At 43.8% G+C, this 18138-nt stretch overlaps 1 protein-coding gene across 7 annotated transcripts in view; it reads left to right on the top strand.

The window, feature by feature from the left end:
- Positions 8573 to 18138, top strand: part of ARHGEF6 (Rac/Cdc42 guanine nucleotide exchange factor 6) — a 120711-nt gene continuing 111145 nt past the window's right edge. For 3 of the 7 annotated variants that reach the window (XM_021080560.1, XM_021080558.1, XM_021080561.1), the window contains exons 1-2: positions 9052 to 9562; positions 10720 to 10803. In XM_021080560.1, the coding sequence (XP_020936219.1) occupies positions 9398 to 9562; positions 10720 to 10803 (249 nt within the window). In that variant the 5' untranslated portion in view covers positions 9052 to 9397. Of the gene's footprint in view, positions 9563 to 10719; positions 10804 to 18138 lie in introns of all 7 variants that reach the window. The other 4 variants (XM_021080555.1, XM_021080556.1, XM_021080559.1 and 1 more) reach the window with 4 other exon arrangements.

Raw genomic sequence — 18138 nt, 5'->3', positions numbered from 1 at the left:
GGGGTTTTTTTTGTCTCTTTGCCATTTCTTGGGCCGCTCCCACAGCATATGGAGGTTCCCAGGCTAGGGGTTGAATCGCAGCTGTAGCCGCTGGCCTACACCAGAGCCACAGCAGCGCAGGATCTGAGCCGCGTCTGCGACCTACACCACAGCTCACGGCAACGCCGGATCGTTAACCCACTGAGCGAGGCCAGGGATCGAACCTGCAACCTCATGGTTCCCAGTCAGATTCGTTAACCACTGCGCCACCACGGGAACTCCAAAAATTTTTAGTTTTGAGAAAGACCAATTTGTCCATTCTTTTCTTTTGTGGCTTGTGGCCTTGGTATGATATCTAAGAAGCCATTGCCAAATCCAAGTTCACACAGTCATTCTGAACTATGAGGTAGGCAGCTAAGGATGGCAGAGTAACTGGATCGGAGAATCCTGGGTCTCTGATGACTAGGAAGCTGCATGCTAGCCTTGGATTGCCAGAGTCTACATTTATTTCACATGAGAGTGAGATAAAGTAAATTATTTAAAAAATCAAGAACCTCTGTTCCCTAAAACACACCACAGAACGAAAGACAGGAGTACAAGAAGATACTTGTAAACACATATAACTGACATTGGTTTCGTGTCCAGAAGGTAGGACAAACTTTTATAAATCATCAACAAAAAGACAAACAACCTATATAAGGAGGGCAATAGAAATAAGCAAAGAGGTCAGAGAAGAGGAAATATGTGTGGCCCATCAACATAGGAAAAAATGCTGGTGTTCCCGTTGTGGCACAGTGGAAATGAATCTGACTAAGATCCGTGAGGATGTAGCTTCGATCCCTGGCCTCACTCAGTGGGATAAGGATCCAGTGTTGCCATGAGCTGTGGTGTAGTTGCAGACTCGGCTCGGATCTGGCGTTGCCGTGGCTGTGGTGTAGGCCGGCAGCTGTAGCTCTAATTCGACCCCTAGCCTGGAAATCTCCATTCGCTGCAGGTGTGGCCCTAAAAAGCAAAAAAATAAAATAAAATAAAATGAAAATAAAGAAAAAATGTTCAACTTTATTAGCAATCATAGAAAAGTACATTTCATACACATCAAAGTAAAAAAAATTAAGAGTCTGTAATATCGAATATTAGCTGTGATGCAGAGCAGTGGGAAATCATACTTGCTTGTGGGAATGTAAATTTGTGTCATCATTTGGAAAACCGTGCTTTGAAGATCCTTATGAGGTTACGGACTAACTGTAGTGGGAGTAACTAAATACACAAGCTGGAAAGACTGTAGGTTGTGGTTAGAAAATGTAATGTTTGAATTCACCATTCAGGAGGCAGAGATGTTTGTGTGATGCCAAAGTGCAAGGGATGACCTTGCGAGGAGCGGCGGTGTGTTCATTGAAGATGATGAGGCATGTTCGCCTCAGCCCAATCAGGACAGAGAAAGCACAGGGGGATTTTAAGAGGCAAAGTTTAACATCAAGAATTATTAACTTGGAGTTCCAGTTGTGGCTTTGTGGGTTAAGAACCTGGCTAGTGTCCATGAGGATGAAGGCCCGATCCCTGGCCTTGCTCCAGTGGGTTAAGGATTCGGCATGGCCATGAGCTGTGGTGTAGATCACAGATGCAGCTTGGATCTGGTTTGCTGCGGCTGTGGTATAAGCTTGTGGCTGCAGTTCCTATTCGACCCCTAGCCCAGAAACTCCTTTATGCCACAGGTGTGGCCTTAAAAAGAAAAAAAAAAGATTAATGGGAAGAGGAATTTGGAGTGATAAGAGATTGGCTGGTGAGAAGTTAAAGGAATTCTAAAAGAATATAGGAAGAGCAGATACACTGCATGACAATAGAAAAACAGCAGATAATAGTCATTACCCATAATGCCGTGATAAGCTCTTTCCCTGCACAGCTGATACCCAGACCTTGGTAGAGAAGTTGCTGCGGTGCTGAGTCAGGGGAGCCTGTAGGACAGCCACCCTCTGGAACTTGCTGAACACGTGCCCCCCCCAGGGTATTTCCCCTTCACAGGGTTGGTATTTCACTAGAGACACTTTGCTGCAGAACCACCCAAGGGTGGTGCCAGGGACAGCTGCTCCCCACCGTGTGCTGAGGAAGCCAGTAGCTGCAGCAGGTGACTGCTAAGGATGCTGGGAGCTCGGCAGGAGCCGGTGGAGCGAGTGCACAGGAAACAGGAAGTAAAACCCCTTCTTCCTGTCAGGTCTGCCTACCACCATCTACTCAGGAAACTTCATATCGTGCCAACCGATGAAGGAAAATATATTTAAAGGCCCCAGATACATTTTCACAGCATAAAGAGGGGCTGAGAGGTACTATATCAATTACGGATATAGGAGGTCAAGGAACTGAGTGACCATGTTGTTGAATTGCTTGTGTGCATATTGAAAAGACCCAGGTATTGGCAGAAATTTTGGTGAAACGAAAGGTTACAAAGCAACTTGTTGCTCTAAGTGTGTTCTTGGTCCACCTGCATCAGAACCAAGGAGATATTTTTTTTTTTTTGGCTGCACCCAAAGGATTTGGAAGTTCCCAGGCCAAGGATGGAACCTGTGCCATGGCAATGATCCTAGCCGCTGCAGTGACAATACCGGATTCTTAATCCACTGCGCCACAAGGGAACTCCAAGGGGGTACTTTAATAATACAGATTCCTTCGTCCCCTTGTGGGGCTTCTGAACTAGGGTAATGGGGAATTGAGCCTTGAAACCTTTTTAACAAGTGCCCCAGTAGATTTTTTTAAATGATTTTCATTTTTTTCCATTATACTTGCTTTATAGTGTTCTGTAGATTTAAAATACAAAATCAATTATGAATATTCTAAACACACAAGAGTAAAGAAAATAATGCAATGGGTTACAGTGTAACAGTCACAGTTTTTAACAAAGGTGAACACTTGCCTTATTTCCTACAGGTCTTTGTGTTTTTATGTTTTCTGGCTGCATCTGTGGCATGTGGAAACCCCTGGGCCAAACACTGAACCCAAGCCACTGCAGCGACCTTAGCTACTGCAGTAACAGTGCTGGATCTTTAGCCTACTTTGCCACAAAACAACTCCAGGTCTTTTATTTTTAATGTAGTATTAGCGATTTTGGCTCAAGTTTCACTCTCATTCCTCCCTCCCTCACAAGAGGTATAATTCTTTTCGTACATTGTCATTTGTAAATCGCTGCTTTACACGCTGGAGAGCCTTTGAGAGTGTCTGAGTAGGAGTATTACGGTATTGAAGAGGCGTTTTTGGAAAATCAAGCGAACTGTGCTCTGCCAGAAAGTTCATTAGGACAAGAGGATGGAGACGGGAAAGCCAGTGAAGAGGCAGTTTCAGGGCCCAGGGTGTGTGGTGCTAAGGATGTGAGCTAGAGCTAGAGACCTTTGCTCTTTTTTTAAAATTTGCTTGTAACTTATGTTTCACTTTTGGTGATATCTATATATATATATTTTTTTCTGTCTTTTTAGGGCCACACCTGCTGCATACGGAGGTTCCCCAGGCTAGGGGTCAAATCGGAGCTGTAGCTCCTGGCCTACACCACAGCCACAGCAAAACCAGATCCGAGCCGTATCTGCCACCTACACCGCAGATCACGGCAACTCGGGATCTTTAATCCACTGAGCGAGGCCATGGATGGAACCTGCGTCCTCATGGATGCTAGTCAGATTCGTTTCCACTGAGCTATGACGGGAACTCCACAGGACACTTTTTAACAAATCTTGGCAATGTTACTGGAATACAATACAAAGATTATGGAAATTCGAAATGACAGTCCTGTTTGTAAAAACTGACAAAGCATCTTTTCAGAAAGTTCAGTGTCTGCTTTTTAAGGTTATTATAAAGTCTGTTTCTTCTTTGATAGTATATTGTATGCTTAGATCAAACAATTCATAGATTTCTGTGGCTACTTGTCTGTATAGCCGAAGGAGAGCAGCTAATGCTGCTCATCAAAGTGGATTGACTCTAGGGGTGCCTTTGTGGCTCAGTGGTTTGAGGAGTTTCTGGCACTTTCACTCCTGTGGCTCTGGTTACAGCTGTGGTGCGGGTTTGATGCCTGGCTGGGGAACTTCCAAATGCCATGGGTGTGGCAAAAAAAAAAAAAGGTTTGACTCTAATAATAAATGGAAGAAAAAACTTAGGCTTCTGCTTGAATTAAATGAGCCATTGGTGCCATTTCATGAGAGTCCAGGATGCATTTATTCCACCTTTACTTCTGCCTTCCTCTTCTTCCAGTCTTGACAAGGTAACTTGGGCGTAGTTTATTTATTCATTTCATTTCATTTCTTTTAGACTCTTGTATGAGGTCTGTGCTTTGTGTCGCTGTGACCTCCAGTCTTTCAACCACCGTCGCCCCAGTTCTGTTCCCCTAGTTCACCAACTCCTTTCCACTTCGCTGGCTTCCCTGGCCAGCCAGGGGTCCATGCTTAGTCATTTCACTTGTGTGCTTACAACCGTCCCGGGATTCCTTGCTTTCTTGACATTTGACCAGACTAACCCTAACTTCTAATCTTTCTACCGGTAGAACTGTTTCTTCTGCCCTGAGGAGGTGGCCTTGCTTTTCTGCTTTTACTTTATTGCTTACAGCAATTTGCTATAGCCAGTGTCAAAAACGAGGCAGATTTTCACGTGGATGACCTCAGTGGGCTCAAGCCTATTTTGCACTGGGCTGGGTTTCTGAAATTACCCAGATTTTGTTCTTCATCAAAAAGTGTAAGTGCTATCTCAATAATACTGCCAGATTTGTTTGTCTATAGAGTATAATTTTCATGAGCAATTGTGAAAACTCTTCAAATAACATATCAAAGGAGTTCCCGTCGTGGCGCAGTGGTTAATGAATCTGACTAGGAACCATGAGGTTGTGGGTTTGTTCCCTGGCCTTGCTCAGTGGGTTAACAATCCGGCGTTGCCGTGAGCTGGGGTGTAGGTCAAAGACGTGGCTCAGATCTGGCGTTGCTGTGGCTGTGGTGTAAGCCAGTGGCTACAGCTCCGATTGAACCCCTAGCCTGGGAACCTCCATATGCTGTGGGAGCGGCCCTAGAAAAGGCACAAAGACAAAAACAAAACAAAACAAATAACATATCAAAATGTGTTTCAGCAGGTCAGATTTAAGAATTTCATTGACCAACACATGGATTTTGGTTTATTTGCATTACATAGATTTGGTCATGGGTCAAAAGTCAATTAAAACTTTTGATTGACTATACTTATTTCTCTCATAAATATAATTATACCAAACCAAACACTTGGAGGTCAAACATTTAAGGACCTTTTTTTGACTGCACTCGTGGCATGGGAAAGTTCCCAGGCTAGGGATAGAACCTGAACCACAGCAATGACGATACCATACCCTTAACCGCTAGGCCACCAGGGAAATCCAAATAATTTCGAAAGTTATCATTACAAAATTTTTTGGTTATAAAACTAGTGATAGACACAGCAACATGAATGAATCTCAACGTGGTGCTGTTAAGTGCAAGAAGCCAGAGAAAAGAAGGTTCCATCCTGTATGCTTGCATCTTTATAGGATCCTAGAAAATGCAAACTAATCTACAGGGATTGAAAAGGGATTACTGATTATCTGTCTGGGATTTAGAGGGAAGACAGAGTTGAAAGGGCACTTTTAGGGGGTGATAGGAAGGCTTATCTCAGTTGTGTGTGTGTATGAGTGGATCATGGGGTAATGTACATATGTCACAACTGATTAAATTATACATCTTACATGTGTGAAGTTTATTATGTCAACTATTTCTCAATACAAGTATAAAAAATCATTAGCAAGGAAAAAATCTTTAAGCTATTAAAACATCCGTGTAGCAGGCGCTCTGCTGGGGTTAGTGCTCAGCAAGGCAGATAAGACCCCTGCTCGAGGAGGGTGTGTTCTGGCGGAGGAGACAGATCAACAAGTGATGTAGTCAAGTCTGGTAACTGTCACAGCCGGGGAAGAAGGGGAAGCTTTGAAATAAAAACGAAAATAGATAAATGGGACCTCATTAAACTGAAAAGCTTTTGCAGAGCAAAGGAAACCGTAAACAAAACAAAAAGACAACCTCGGGGGTTCCCATTGTGGCTCAGTGGAAACGAATCTGACTAGCATCCATGAGGATGCAGGTTCGATCCCTGGCCTTGCTCAGTGGGTCAAGGATCTGGCGAGGCTGTGAGCTGTGGTGTAGGTCGCAGATGTGGCTTGGATCTGGGTTTGCTGTGGCCGTGGTGTAGGCTGGCGGCTACAGCTCTGATTCAACCCCTAGCCTGGGAACCTCCATATGCCATGGGTGCAGCTCTAAAAAGACAAAAAAAAAAAAAAAAAAAAAGAAAAAAAAAGAAAGGCAACCTATGGACTGGGAGAAAATATTTGCAAATGAAGCTACCAACAAAGGATTAATTTCCAAAGTATACAAAGAGCTCATGCAACTCAATATCAAAAAAAACAAACAACCCAATCCAAAAATGGGCAGAGACCTAAATAGGCTTTTCTTCAAGTTAGACATACAGATGGGCAACAGGCACATGAAAAGATGCTCAATATCACTAATTATTAGAGAATTGTAAATCAAAACTAAAATGAGGTACCACCTCACACAGTCGGAATGCCCATCATCAAAAATTCTTACAAACACTAAATGCTGGAGAGAGGGTAGAGAAGGGACCCTCCCATACTGTTGGTAGAAATGTAATCATTGCAGCCACTACAGCGGACAGTATGGAGTTTCCTTAAAACAACCGAAAATAGAACTACCATATGGTCCAGCAACCCCAGTCCTGGGCACATATCCAGAAAAGACGAACATTATTTTTTTAAAATTTTACTTTATTTTTATTTTATTTTACATTAAAAAAAATTTTTAATTACAGTTGATTTACAATGTTCTGTCAAATTCTGCTGTACAGCAGAGTGACCCGGTTATATGTATACATATATTCTTTTTCTCATGTTATCATCTATCATGTTCTATCACAAGTGATTGGATATAGTTCCCTGTGCTATAAGCAGGACCAATATTATCGCTTATCCATTCTAATTGTAATAGTTTGCATCTACTGTCCCCAAACTCCCAGTCTGTCCCACCTCCACCCCTTGGCAACCACAAGTCTCTTCTCCATGTCTATGAGTCTGTCAGAAAAGACAACATTCTAACTCAAAAAGACACATGCACCCCATTGTTCATAGTAGCACTTTTATTGTTTTTAATTTTTTTTTCATAGTAGCATTTTAAAAATAGCCAAGACATGGAAACAACCCAAATGTTGATCAACAGATGAATGAATAAAGATGGAATATTACTCAGCCATAAAAAAGAACAAAGTAATGCCATTTGCAGCAATATGGATGGACATAGACATTATCCTATTAAACGAAGTGACTCAGACAGAGAAGGACAAATACCATATGATGTTGCTTATATGTGGGTCTAAAATGGGACACACATCAACTTATCTATGAAACAGAAACAGACTCACATAAAGAGCATACTTATGGTTGCTGAGGGTGAGGGGAGTGGGGGAGGAATTAGGAGTTCAGGATTAGCAGATGCAAATTCTTACATTTAGGATGGATAAACAACTAGGTCCTACTGCATGGCACAGGGAACTATTTTGGTATTTTGTAATAACTATAATGGAAAAGAATCTGAAAAGGAATAGATATATATGTATAACTGAATCCCTTTGCTATCCAGCAGAAATTAACATTGTAAATCAACCATACTTTAATAAAATAAATGTTTTGAAAAAAGGATCCTGGAGTTCCCTTGTGGCTCAGCAGGTTAAGGATCTGGTGTTATCACTGCAGTGGCTGTGGTCACTGCTGTGGCGTGGGTTCGCTCCCTGGCCTGGGAACTTCCACATGCCACAGGCCTGGCCAAAAAATAATAACAATAAATTTTAATAAAGGATTCTGAAGCTTAGCAGGATCCCATGCATGAAGAGGGGGTGGTGATGGTGAGTACCATGCATTTGCTGATATCAGGCTATACTATGAAAGTTGGCCTTGTCATAAATTTCCCAATAATATGGCTATTTCAGCCTATTGTGAAAATGATTGAGAATAGTGAAGACCTCTTGTTATAGACCAGCTGTTTTTTCAGAACAGCAATTTTTTGGTTTGTTTTTAGGGCTGCACCTGTGGTATATGGAAGGTCCCAGGCTAGGGGTTGAACTGGAGCTGCAGCTGCCAGCCTACACTACAGCCACGGCCATGCAGGATCTGAGCCGTGTCTGAGATCTATGCCGCAGCTTGACCAGGAATTGAACCTGCATCCTCACGGGCATTATGTTGGGTTCTTAACCTGCTGAGCCACAACAGGAACTCCCTAGAGCAGCATTTTTAATGCAGAATGTTTCTTGCTGGGGAAGCACCAACGTTCCAGACTGTAGTATAGACAGAGGACAAGGGTTCTTTTGTTCTCAAAAGTTCTGTTTTCAAGTGCTTTTTACTTGCTTATGTGACTGTGTCTGAGCCTTTGCTAAGGGTACTGCAGCTGGATTGTGTAGTGGAACCGGGTCCAGAAAAAGAATCATTCAAGAATGCAAGTAAACAGGATGTCAGATGCTATCCTTAGCCTATTTCCCTAAACATAGCTTTTTGGCTGCAAAGTAAAATGCCATTCTTCTAGCCTGTGCGTATACACAGAGATGGCTGACAGCAGGCACAGTCTTCATTTGCTTGGCATGGTGTCACCGAGCAACTCAACGTGTTTTGCAAGGAAGGACCGTGACACATCACCTCGGTGAGACGGTATGGGGACATCCGGCCACCTCTTGGAAGACTTTTCCCAGCCTACCTTCCCTGAGCTGTGTTGTGCCAGCAAGCTCCCCACGAGGCTCAGATCTGTCTGACCTAAGAGCCAGTTGGCATCTTCCTCTTGACAGAAGCCAGATTTTCACTGGGGCTAGACTATTTATTGACTGCATTTTTCCCAGACTGGACCACGAGTATCTCATTTCCAAGGTCCCCTGAAGTGCCGGCTCACCTCTGTGTTCCCAGGGCTCTGGCTTCCTCCTCTCTCCTCCTGCCCAGCATCCTCTTCACTTCCTTCCCTTACAGCTTCTTGAACCGTTGAGCTTTTTTTTTTTTTTTTGGGGGGGGTGTGTGTGTATGTGTGTGTGTGTGTGTATATCCTTCTTCTTCTTCTTTTTTAATCCTAATGAAGTTGTTTCGCAGATTTTGAAAACGAAGCCCAGTGTCATCCAGGATTGTTTTTTCCCATTCTATTTCCACATCTCTGAGTGTGATCTCTGTGGTTTATAAGATCCCATAATTGGAGTGGCTTCCACCCTCGCCTGAGAAAAGTTGTTTTAGAGCTTTGCTCTGCAAGCACCAGAAGAGAAGTCATAAAAAGGAAGACAACAGCAGATGCAATCGCGGATGTGGCTTTAGTCCTTGCAGCTGCCCCAGAGAGCTGTTCGGAGCATACGGTCCTCAGTAATGAATCCAGAAGAGCGAATCGTGACATGGCTTATCTCCTTGGGAGTATTAGATTCCCCCAAAAAGACCATCTGTGATCCAGAGGAGTTCTTGAAGTCCTCGCTGAAAAATGGGGTAGTGCTTTGCAAGCTGATCAACAGACTCAGGCCCGGCTCTGTAGAGAAGGTAAGGGCGATTTGCAGTATCTGGAGATTTTCCATTGCCCGGGTCATGGGATGCGCCTACTTTAATCTCTTTCTAAGCCTCAGCCCTTCCCTCGTTGGCCAAAAGTCCGAAAATGACGTGTTAGCCTTTAGTCACTGGCCACCGAATATTAGTACAGTGAGAACCTGTTGCACCCCTGGGGCCAGGGGACAAGGGGAACACCCGTGTCACCAGCTTGCTCTGCCATAGACATGCCTGTTATACCTCCCTGTGTACCAAGGACATGGTTTGAACTTGGGCTACCTCGGAGTCCGTGGAATAATGGGGTGATTTATACCAGATGGTGGTGGTGCTTATTGATAGGAGGTCAAAAATCAGTGCAGATTGTCTTCTCAAAGAAAGAAAAAATATCCATTGAAAGAGAGGCGACTTAGCAACCAAGAGAAATAATCCAAAAATGTCACATAGCAGGTTTGTTAAGACAATAGAAACCAAATATGTTTTGAATGCAGCGTGTCTTCAAAGTGAAACTAACCGTACGCTCTTAAAAAAAAAAAATCCAGTGTTGCAAATATCAGGCTCATGAGGATGGATCATTTAAAAAGGGGGCACTTTAATTAAGTTTAAAGGTGGAGCCTCACAATTATTTTCTTAAGGGAAATGTGACTGTGAATACAGTTCTCCTGCTTCCTGGAGCCTCTCTGTACTTTTACTGAGCAAATCAATTTACTTATAATTTCTTAAACTTGAAAAACGGTGATAACATGATGAGGCGATGTCAAGAAATGTGATCTAAAGTAGAGAGCAGCAAAGGAGAAACATAATTTTTAAGAAATTATCACGAGGATTATGGAGGGAGGTACTAGGCTGAGAGCAGGAACCGGGATCAAAAAACTGGGTCCCTCCGATTTGCTATCACGACGATTTGGCAGAAAGCATGAGAAAACGTTTGCGAGTAGACATGGCTGGGGACTAAGGGCTTGGTGACATTTGAAATAAGACCGACCGTTTAGATTTTTGCATCACTTCCTTCAGTGGTAAATTTCTCTTCCTGGATTGACAGCGACGCTGGCCCTGCCTTAACAAGTGTACCTTCTCTAGTTCTCAGCCAGTGATGCATACGACATGCCCCTCCTAGGGTGACAGTCTCCGAGTGACATTTGACTCTGTTTCTCTAGTACTGTCTGGAGCCCCAAACCGAAGCTGACTGCACCAACAACATCAGTGACTTCCTGAAAGGATGTGCCGCCCTTCAGGTGGAGGTAAGGCCACTCAGGGTGCCTTCCCTGGCATCATATCATCATCTTTCCCTCGATTGTAGTGGAAAGTGCTGTAGTAAAACAGCCAACAGGAAGCTTGTGGAGACCGTGGTTAAGCTCGGTGGTCCCGGGTCGCGGCTTGCTGGTTTGTCTTTTCCAGAAACCGACTCCCAAACAAAACAATATCAACATTCTAAATATGGTACCTTTCATTCTTTCCTTTTTTGTTGTTTTTTGTTTGTGGCATATGGAGGTTCCCAGGCTAGGGGTCTAATCAGAGCTACACCTGCCAGCCTACACCAGAGCCACAGCAACGTAGGATCCAAGCCGCATCTGCAACCTACACCACAGCTCTGGGCAACGCCGGATCCTTAACCCAAACCTGAAAGCTCGTGGTTCCTAGTCGGATTTGTTCCCACTGCTCGACGACAGGAACTCCAAAATATGGTACCTTTCAGAGCTTCTGTTGTGGTTCAGTGATAATAAACCCGACTAGGATCCATGAGCATGCAGGTTCGATCCCTGGCCTCGCTCAGTGGGTTAAGGATCCGGCGTTGCCCAGAGCTGTGGTGTAGGTCCCAGACGCGGCTCGGATCCCGTGTGGATGTGGCTGTGGCTGTGGTGTAAGCCAGCAGCTGCAGCTCTGATTTGACTCCGAGCCTGGGAACTTCCATATGCTGTGGGTGCAGCCCTAAAAAGAAAAAAAAATGTAGCGCTAAGAGCCCCAAGCTCCAAAGGTCTATGAGGCAAGGTATGCAGAGTGCTCAGCACAGGACCAGGGACATAAGAAGTGTAGATGAGAAGTGTAGCAGTATTTGTGGAGAAGTATTAGCAATGGTTTGAGCCCAGACGCTGATGTCCGACTGCTGGGTTCAAATCTGTTTTCTCTCACTAGTAGCTTTGTGACCTTGGCCATGTAACTGAACTACGCCTTTATGCCTCAGCCTCCCCACCTGTAAAATGGCAACCATAGCGCACCCAGCTCATAGGATCCGAGTGAGAGTTCAATGAATTCATGGCCCTGGAAGAGTGTGGGTGCGTAGTAAGTCTTTTCCGAGTGTCAGCTGTCAGGGGTAGCAGTGCAAGTACTTTTGCCCCAGAGAAACTTTGCTTCCTGCAGAATTTTCCCTAAAGTTAGCCATAGCATCAGACTTGTCTCAGAATATTTTATTGCAGGGTTCCCTGTTGCCCAATTTTAGCTGAGGGTGTGTGTGTGTGTGTGTGTGTGTGTGTGTGTGTGTGTGTGTGTGTGTACGCAGCATGGGCACATGGGTGTGTATGGCTTTTGAGGTTTTTTATCTGTCAAATAAAAGCAAGGTGAGGTTGCCAATGATTTCTGCACTCTGAAGCTGCCACAAGGGGTACCGAGCTTCTTTGCAGTTCTAAGTACATTCGATGATGCAGAAACACCTCCTGGGGCTGGCATTGTTGGAGAATGAGTGGTTTCACAGGAGTGGATTTTTCTGATAACTCATGCTTACTCCTTGAAGCACCCATTCTTAAAATATTTTTATCCGCTTTGGATACAAATCTTTCTTAAAAAAGTATAACGTAATTTTCATTTCTTACATGAAAGGCACCAGGCATATTTTCATCTCTTTCTGGTAATTCGGCTGGCCTGAACATCACATGAATATTATGAGAAGGCAACACCTCGCATCATAATTCAGCACGTACCTTTTCTGGCTTGACAGACAGACCTGGGTCAGAATCTTGCCTTGGTCAATTACTGACTGTGTGACTAGTTACTTGGCCTCTCTCTGCTCCAGGTTCCACATCTGTATAATGGAGACATTCATAATATCTCATGCAAGAATTGGGGATTGTTTTATTTATTTATCTTGCCTGCATCATGCTGAAGGTCCCAGGCCAGGGATCGAACCTGCGCCATAGCAGTGACCCCAGCCAAAGCAGTGACAATACCTGATCCTTAACCCGGTGGGCCACCAGGGAACTTCTGCCTAGGATTTTTTTTTTCTTTTTTTTTCTTTTTGCCTTTTCTAGGGCTGCTCCCACGGCATATGGAGGTTCCCAGGCTAGAGGTCAAATCGGAGCTGTAGCCACCGGCCTACGCCAGAGCCACAGCAACGTGGGATCCGAGCCGCGTCTGCAACCTACACCACAGCTCTCGGCAACGCCGGATCCTTAACCCACTGAGCAAGGGCAGGGATCGAACCCGAAACCTCATGGTTCCTAGTCGGATTCGTTAACCACTGCGCCACGACCGGAACTCCTGCCTAGGATCGTTTTAAGGATAAAAGAAATAATGCATTTAAGGCACTTAGTATGTCACTGCGCAGAACACAGGCATAACAGGAAACACTGCTTTGGGAAAGATCCCCTGTGTTCTCCTTAGTTGCTGGAAGCAGTAATAAATCCCTCTCATGGAAAAAAAAAAAACCATGCATAATAGCAGCTCACTCGCACTGTCGTTAGTAGGTTGTACCGTGTGCAAAAGCAGGACTCTTCGAACCCTGAGGGGAATCTCATAAGATCCATACTTAAATGATACTGAAAGCTGAGCTGGGGTGCACCCAGCAGCCAAGAATACTGACCGTCCAGTCTGAAGCTCCCAGGTAGCTAGGAGACAGACGTAAATAAAATATTCGCAAATTTAAAAAATTATTATAAAGTTGAACATATTTGGGAGTTCTCTCGTGGCATTGTCACTGCCGTGGCCTGGGTCTGGGAATTTTTGCATGGTGCGGGCGTAGCCAAAAAATAAATTAATTAATTAAAATAAAATAAAATCGAATATATTTGACATAGGACATTGTGTAAATTTAACGTGTGCGATGTGTTACTTTGATACATTTAGGTGTTAGATTATGAATGCCATTGTTATGGATTGGAGTATGATTGCAGTTTATTGCATCCTGTGAGGACAGTATGACTGTTGTCTGTGTTCACTGTCGTGGGCATTAGCTCTCTGTGGTGTATTTACCACTCCTTGCAAGTTCGTACCCTTAGCCAACGTTGGTTTCTATCCTCCCGCCCCTCGCCCCCTGATAACCACCACTGGACTCTCGCTCTGTTGTTGCTGTTGTTGTTTTTTTTGCCACGCCCTCAGCATGTGGAAGTTCCTGGGCCAGGGATGGAACTCAAGCCACAGCAGCCACCCGAGCTGCAGCAGTTGACACCACCAGGTCCTTAACCTGCTGCACCACAGGGGAACTCCCTCTTGTCACTTTTAGATAGAGTATCTCTCAAGCCTAAAGTACTGAGCACAGTGCCTAGTATAAGGCACGCTTAATAAAGTTTTCTTGATGCTATAAAACGGTTAATGCACAAAAAGCAAGAAGAGCAGGGCTTGATAATGGCCAAGAACACACTATTGTTTCTATAAAGAAAGAGTGCCAGCTTGGAATGGTTGGTTTGGAAATGTAGAAAAATGAAGCCTGAGATGCAGCAGTGCACTGACAATTTTTTTTTTTTTTTTTTGTCTTTTTGCTATTTCTTTGGGCCGTTCCCGCGGCATATGGAGGTTCCCAGGCTAGGGGTCGAATCGGAGCTCTAGCTGCCAAACCTACGCCAGAGCCACAGCAACGCGGGATCCGAGCCACGTCTGCAACCTACACCACAGCTCATGGCAACGCCGGATCGTTAACCCACTGAGCAAGGGCAGGGATGGAACCCGCAACCTCATGGTTCCTAGTTGGATTCGTTAACCACTGCGCCACGACGGGAACTCCTGCACTGACAATTTGAGTGTTTTCTGTGGGGCGTGGTGTCTGCATTAAAGAGCTGCTGGCTTCTGAGAACTCCCTGGTGGCGGGTTGGGGATCTGGCATTGTTACTGCTGTGGCACAGATTTGATCTCTGGACTGGGAACTTCCTCATGCCTCGCACACACACACACACAAAAGCTACTGCCTTCTGACCCTGCAGATGGCCAGTGGACTTCTCCAAGCGACCTTCATCTTTGTGTTCTCATGTGGCTGTAGTGTCCCAGGGCCTCCGGGGCTCACATAGCTAGCAACTGCTCAGGGGAGTCTGTGGAGACAGCTGGGAAACAAACGTGTCTCTGAAGCACCTCCCAAACTTTGATAATATCTTTTTTCTTTTCTTTTTTTTTTCCTTTTTTAAAATTTTTATCTTTTTTCCTTTTCTAGGACCGCTCCCACGGCATATGGAGGTTCCCAGGCTAGGGGTCTAATCGGAGCTGTAGCCACCAGCCTATGCCAGAGCCACAGCAATGCCAGATCTGAGCCACGTCTTTGACCTACGCCACAGCTCACGGCAACGCTGAATCCTTAACCCACTGAGTGAGGCCAGGGATCGAACTTGCGTCCTCCTGGATGTTAGTAAGTTTCGTTTCCACTGAGCCATGATGGGAACTCCCTGTGTTCTTTTTGATGATAGCCGTTCTGACAGGTGTGAGGTATGATCTCATTGCGGTTTTGATTCAAATTTCCCTGATGATTAGTGATGTTAAGTATGTTTTCACGTGCCTGTTGGCCATCTGCATTTCCTCTTTGGAAAAATGTCTATTCAGTTTTTCTGCCCTTTTTTTTTTTTAAAGAAGATATGAAATGTATTTATTATATATATATGAATATATATACTTATATATACAATGGAATATTACTCATCCATGAAAATAATGAAATTTTGCTATTTACAACAACATGGATGGACTTGGAGGGTACTATGCTTAGTAAAATAAGTCAGAGAAAAACAAATACAGTATGTAATCACTTATATGTGGATTTTTTTCCATTTTTTATTACTCAAATGAATTTATCACATCTGTAGTTGTATAATGATATTGATCATAACAATCTGATTTCATAGGATTTCCATCCCACAGCCCAAGCACATCCCCCCACCCGCAAACTGTCTCCTCCGGAGACCGTAAGTTTTTTCAATGTCTGTGAGTCAGCATCTGTTCTGCAAAGAAGTTCCGTCTGTCCTTTTTTTCAGATTCCACATGTCAGTGAAAGCATTGGATGTTGGTGTCTCATTGTATGGCTGACTTCACTTAGCATGATAGTTTCTAGGTCCATCCATATTGCTAAGAATGCCGGTATTTTGTTCTTTTTAATGGCTGAGTAATATTCCATTGTGTATATGTACCACATCTTCTGGATCCACTCCTCTGTCGATGGGCATTTAGGTTGTTTCCATGTCTTGGCTATGGTAAATAGTGCTGCAATGAACATTGGAGTACAAGTGTCTTTGCGAGTCGTGGTTTTCTCTGGGTAGATGCCCAGGAGTGGGATTGCTGGATCAAATGGTAGTTCTCTGTGTAGTTTTCTGAGGAATCTCCATCCTGCTTTCCACAGTGGTTGCACCAATTTACAATCCCACCAACAGTGTACTAGGGTTCCTTTTTCTCCACCCCTTCTCCAGCACTTGTTGTTTGTAGACTTTTGGATGATGGCCATTCTGGCTGGTGTACGGTGGTACCTCAGAGTGGTTTTGATTTTCATTTCTCTAATCATGAGTGATGTTGAATATCTTTTCTTGTGTTTCTTGCTTCTGCCCGTTTTTTAATTGGGGTGTTTGGTTTTTTTTTTTTTTTTTTTTTTTTTGGTGTTGAGTTATATTAGCTGTTTATATGTGTCAGATATTGTGCCCTTTATTGATCATAATATCATTTGCAGATATTTACTCCCATTCAGTATGTTGTCTCAGTTTTGTTGCTGGTTTTCTTTGCTGTGCAAAAGCTTTAAAGTATAATTAGGCACCATTTGTTCATTTTTGCTTTTATTTCTTTTGCTTTAGAAGGCAGACCCTCCACACCAAATATTACTTTATGCCAGAATGTTCAGCCTATGTTTTCCTATAGAAATTTTTATAGTATCCGGTCTTGCCTTTAGGTCTTTAACTAATTTTGAGTTTATTTATTTATTTATTGCTTTTTTAGGGCCACACCTGCAGCATATGGAAGTTCCAGGGCTAGGGGTAGAATCAGAGCTGCAGCTGCTGGCCTATGCCACTGCCACAGCCACAGCAATGTCAGATCCGAGGCGCATCTGTGACCTACACCACAGCTCATGGCAATACCAGATCCTTAACCCACTGAGCAAGGCCAGGGATTGAACCTGCATCCTCATGGATACTAGTCAGGTTCATTACTGCTGAGCCATAACAGGAACTTTGGAATTTATTTTTGTGTAGTATTAGAGAATGGTATTTCATTGTTTTACATGCAGCTCTTCAGTTTTCCCAGTACCACTTATTGAAGAGACTGTCTTTTCTCCAAAAGGTATATTCTTGCCTCCTTTGTTGTAGATTAATTGGCTGTAGGTTCATGGGTTTATTTCTGGACTTTCTCTCTTGTTCCATTGATCAATGTGTCTGTTTTTGTGCCAGTACCATACTGTTTGGATTGCTGTAGCTTTGTAGTATAGTCTGTAGTCAGGGCACATGATTTCTCCAGCTCTGTCCTTCTTTGTCAAGATTGTTTTGGCTATTTGGAGTCTTTTGTGTTTCCATCAGATTTTAAAATTCTAGTTCTGTGAAAAGTGCCATGGGTATTTTGATGATAGTATGTTTTGAAACACAGAAGTTTTTTGGTCTTTCGTCTTTTTAGGGCTGCACCCTCGACATATGAAGGTTCCCAGGCTAGGGGTCGAATCGGAGCTGTTGCTGCCAGCCTATGCCAGAGCCGCAGCAATGCCAGATCTGAGTCGCATCTGCAACCTACACCACAGCTCATGGCAACACGGGATCCTTAACCCACTGAGCGAGGCCAGGGATCAAACCCGCAACCTCCTGGTTCCTAGTTGGATTCGTTTCCACTGCGCCACAACGGGAACTCCCGAAACACAAAAGTTTTTAAATGCTGATGAAGTCAAATTTCATCAAATTGCTTGTGTTTTGGGTAACTACGTGTAAGAAACCATTGCCTAACGCAAGGTCGTGAAGCTCTACTCCTGTTTTCCTCTAAGAATGTTCAAGGTTTAGCCCTTACATTTAGTTCTTTGACCATTTTGAGTTACTTTGTGTTCGGGGTGTGAGATAGGGGTCTGGGTTCATTCTTTCACACGTGGATAGCCAATTATCTCAACACCATTTGTTGAAAAGCCTTTTCTTTCTCTCATTGACTTGATTAATGTAGCTGTGTAGTAAGCTTTCAGATCAGAAAGCATGCGTCCGCCAACTTTGTTCTTCATTTTCAAAATAATTTTGGCTACTCTTGATCTCTTGTGTGCCCATATGGATTTTAGGATCAGCCTGTCCATTTCTGCAAAAAAGCCAGCTGGAATTTTAATAAGGATTGTGTTCAGTCTGTATATTGCTTTGGGGAGTACTGCCATCTGAACCATATTAAGTCTTCTGATCCATAAACACAGGATGTCTTTCCATTGATTTAGGTCTTTAAAATTTCAT

The sequence above is a fragment of the Sus scrofa genome, chromosome X (assembly GCF_000003025.6).
Source record: "Sus scrofa isolate TJ Tabasco breed Duroc chromosome X, Sscrofa11.1, whole genome shotgun sequence".
Lineage (NCBI taxonomy): Eukaryota > Metazoa > Chordata > Mammalia > Artiodactyla > Suidae > Sus > Sus scrofa.
This window is presented reverse-complemented; position numbering and strand designations above follow the sequence as displayed.